This window comes from Vollenhovia emeryi, unplaced genomic scaffold (genome assembly GCF_000949405.1).
Source record: "Vollenhovia emeryi isolate VEMERY1.0 unplaced genomic scaffold, V.emery_V1.0 DF939140.1, whole genome shotgun sequence".
NCBI lineage: Eukaryota > Metazoa > Arthropoda > Insecta > Hymenoptera > Formicidae > Vollenhovia > Vollenhovia emeryi.
Window position 1 is genome coordinate 2,210,694 of NW_011967226.1, and position 3,596 is coordinate 2,214,289.

At 48.6% G+C, this 3,596-nt stretch overlaps 1 protein-coding gene across 1 annotated transcript in view; it reads left to right on the forward strand.

Moving 5' to 3' along the window:
• Window positions 1-3,596, forward strand: part of LOC105567215 (death-associated protein kinase related-like) — a 42,349-nt gene that overhangs the window by 9,499 nt on the left and 29,254 nt on the right. Inside the window, exons 2-3 of the mRNA XM_012021891.1 lie at window positions 1,350-1,818; window positions 2,314-2,452. Of these exons, the coding sequence (XP_011877281.1) occupies window positions 1,350-1,818; window positions 2,314-2,452 (608 nt within the window). The remainder of the gene's footprint in view (window positions 1-1,349; window positions 1,819-2,313; window positions 2,453-3,596) is intronic.

Below are 3,596 nucleotides of genomic sequence, written 5' to 3' on the forward strand. Positions count from 1 at the left end.
TTAGAATGAACGAAGAGAGCCTCGAGGACACCTGGATAACTTTTTATTGTCTAACGGCTGCGCTTGTAAGTACAATAATTTCAAGTTGTGCGAGTCGCGCGCGTAACTCTTACGCAAGCCTGCGTGATATTAAAACTGATAACAGTATTACTATGCGTCATTCATGTTGTTAGGTGCACGGGGATATCGCTCCACTAAAGATCCGCGTCAGCACCACGTTACGTTTCACGTCGCGCCGATTTAAGCTTGGCTCAATTCGTTCTTTGTCCCTTTTCAACTGTTACTCTAAAAAGAGACGAACGTGAATTTAACTAGGATTAAAGTTAAGCGACGTTTGGTGAACTGGCCCTTAATCTATGCCGTTTCAAATACGTTGGATACACACAGCATGCATTTTGTATGTGTTATAGGTTTAGCATCTCCGTATAATCAGTGGCAAGGTCTCGCAATCAAGTCGCGGGACTCGATATCGCAATCAATCGCAATATATCCCGTCCAATCCCGCGGGTCAATCTCGGGCTCCAATTCGCGGTCGCAATTTGTCATCCTATTTGGACTCACGACAGTGACACGCGGGGGGGGGGGGGGGAAAGTTTCAAGACTTTATCGGGAACGTTGCGGGTCTCGTTGCTGCGGAATATTACGCGACACGAATCGGATGTGCAGCCACCGTAGTGCTTTAGCGCGGCGGAGTGCGAAAGGATGACTTTTCTGCGAAGGAAATCGCTCGGCGTGGCGCGTTCTCTGCAATCAGGAAAGCACGAGGGAGGAACGAGAGCGCGTTATTAACAGAAAAAGTGAAAGCGACGAGTCGTTTTACAGGTGCACGACTTCCCCGTGCGATATCGTGTCGTTTTGCTCCTTCCTTCCCGAACGTCTTTATTAGCGACGTCAGCCGGTGGAAGTGAATTACCGCGATCGACGATGGTGCGCGGGCGCACACGTCAATCGTCCATAAAGAGTCGCGGTTACGTCTAAAGTTATGAAATTCAATTATTCGCTCGGCGAGACTGAAACGTTCGTGCCTCGTGCAATCAACGTTCTTTAACGAACGAATGCGCGCCGCGACGAAGACGTTCGGAAATTGGCCAACCCGAGTCGAAATTTTGGTACTATTTTCACACTTTTTAGGGTAATTTACACCTGCCTACATAGAGCAGCAATAGCCTACTTTGGTGACATATCTTTTTTACTCCTCCCTTGAATCTTTAATTCTAATAATTTACTTTAGCTTCTACTTAAAAGGACCTACTTTAATGCTAAATTGGCAACAGTAGAAATTTCCGACTATCAGTTTTGAAAGTCGGAGTAAATTTTGTACTTGCAGTTCGACCTCTTTTACTGTCTTAGGTCCTACTGTATAATAGAATTAAAGGTTCAACATAGGGCCAAAATTTCGACTCGGGAAGTTACAAAAATTTCCCTCAGCGCGGTTATTCGCTTCCGAAGGGCTTCGAATTTGAATCGCAAATGCTGCCCATTACATTTCCTATGTCTATCACGCTACGTTTTCTCGGGCATTACCTTCGTTAGTATATCAGGTCGATTTTTCTTACGGCATACGCGAAGAGACATTAATAACGTGCGATGTGTTTTTTTTTTCAGAGGCAAATACGCAACGGTAAGGAGATGCCGCGAGAGATCCAGCGGCAGGCAGTGGGCCGCCAAGTTTCTGAGGAAGCGACGGCGGGCTCAGGAGCTGAGAGCGGAAGCGCTTCACGAGGTCGCCGTGCTGGATGCCGCGGCCCATTGTTCTCGTCTCGTCTCCCTTCATCAGGTCTTTGAGACCAACACCGAGATGGTGCTCGTCCTCGAACTGTAAGTACAAGGACGTTTCTCTCAATCGCCTGCCTGTATTCTCGGTCGGGTCATCTCGAACGTATCCTTCGAATTGAATATATAAAGTAACTTTTATCGTTTGGCGCGGTTGCGTCATTTGTCGTGGGTAGTAAAGGACAGTTTATCGTTTAGACGATTCGCGCCGCGAACGAGGGAACGAAATAAAACGGTACGATGAACAGCGACGATGTGGCGTGTAACTTTCTACGTGTCGTAACGCGGCTGCTAATTATTTAAAAAGTAGGACAAAAGCGTAAACCGATGATTTAAGCGTACGTCGCGTGCGCTACGGTCAGTTGTAAAAGTTACGTCGCGCCGATCCGTCCCGACGCGCAGCGCGCCGCGCCGCGCCGCGCCGCGTGCATTTGAATGAATTTATGGAACACATCGGCGCGCGTCTCGCGCGAAAAAGTCTACATGTTAAGCGTAAACATTGTGCAAGTCGTGCGAGACAGGTAATGTTTATTGCGACAGGGCTCCTGGCGGCGAGCTGCAAATGATACTCGACCGGGACGAAGTTCCAGAGGAGCGGCAGGTCGCCAGATTGCTGAAGCAGATTTTGGACGGGATAGCCTTTCTGCATTCCCTCAACGTGGCTCACCTCGACATCAAGGTAAGTGTTTTCAAACACTCGAACTACGGTTTGCGTACGGCGAAGGCAGGCCTAACGCCGTCACCGAAGGTGTGGCTTAACATTCAAAACTGCTGCACGCGTGTCAAAGATCGTAAATATAATATCTACGGTACAGCGTGCCTTGGTGCTTTCCCTTCGAGAAAAAGTATGTTACACAATTCTGTAATGCTACACGGTGGTCGGTTTTGTTTTTAGATAATGCTTATAGTTTTCAATCGCGTTGTCGAGTGACATGTGACTTTCCGATTTCGAGCGTGACTTGGAAAGATATCCCGACCAAATATTTTAGGCAGATAACTCGCTCGGCGGTTCATTGCTCGCGGTAACGTTGCCACTCTTTTATCGCCGATAATAAATTCCTCCGGGTAACGTTCGTTTTTGCAACTGGCGGGATTGGGGAATAACCCGTGAAAACGCGAGCGAGATTCGCCGGCGTGATTCGCCGCTTACGGCGTATCTCCAGACGTTAAAAATAACAAGCGAGGCGCGATAACGGGCGAAGATTGTCGCTCGTGCAAATAATTCTTATCTCGTTTTTCCGCGCGCGGATGAAACGGAGGAGGCTACGCCCGGGGCGTCTCTTGGCGCGCGGCAGGTAACTCTGAATTGTCACGATGGAAACAATAATTAAATGAAAAATCGGAAATCCTATGTTTGCGTCGCAATATCTCCACTCGAGAGGGAACGTAGGAGAAAAATAAAAACACCTTTATTATACAAATCGAACCCAAGCTATCGCTTGAGCGCACTTAGTCCATCGGATCAGTCGTTGTTGAGATCCGAAAATCTGAGGGCCTGTCAACTCGCGTACTCGCGTAAACTGCACGGTCGGTCTCGCGCGCTCGCGCGCGATTCTAGCTGCGCTTGTACTTGGTGCGAGACACTACCGTGTCTCGTGTTATGGAAGAGTTGGCGATTCGCTCGATGCGATAAAGACGATCTTTAACGCAGAACGATATCGCGAAGGGAGAGACCGGTAGGACCGGTAGTCCGAGCTTTCGGTGAAAATATCCGACGACGGAAAAAGGAGCCGGTCCACTACGCGCTCTTTCTCTCTCTCTCTCTCTCTCCTCTCTCTCTCTCTCTCTCTCTCTCTCTCTCTCTCTCTCTCTCCCTCTCTCTC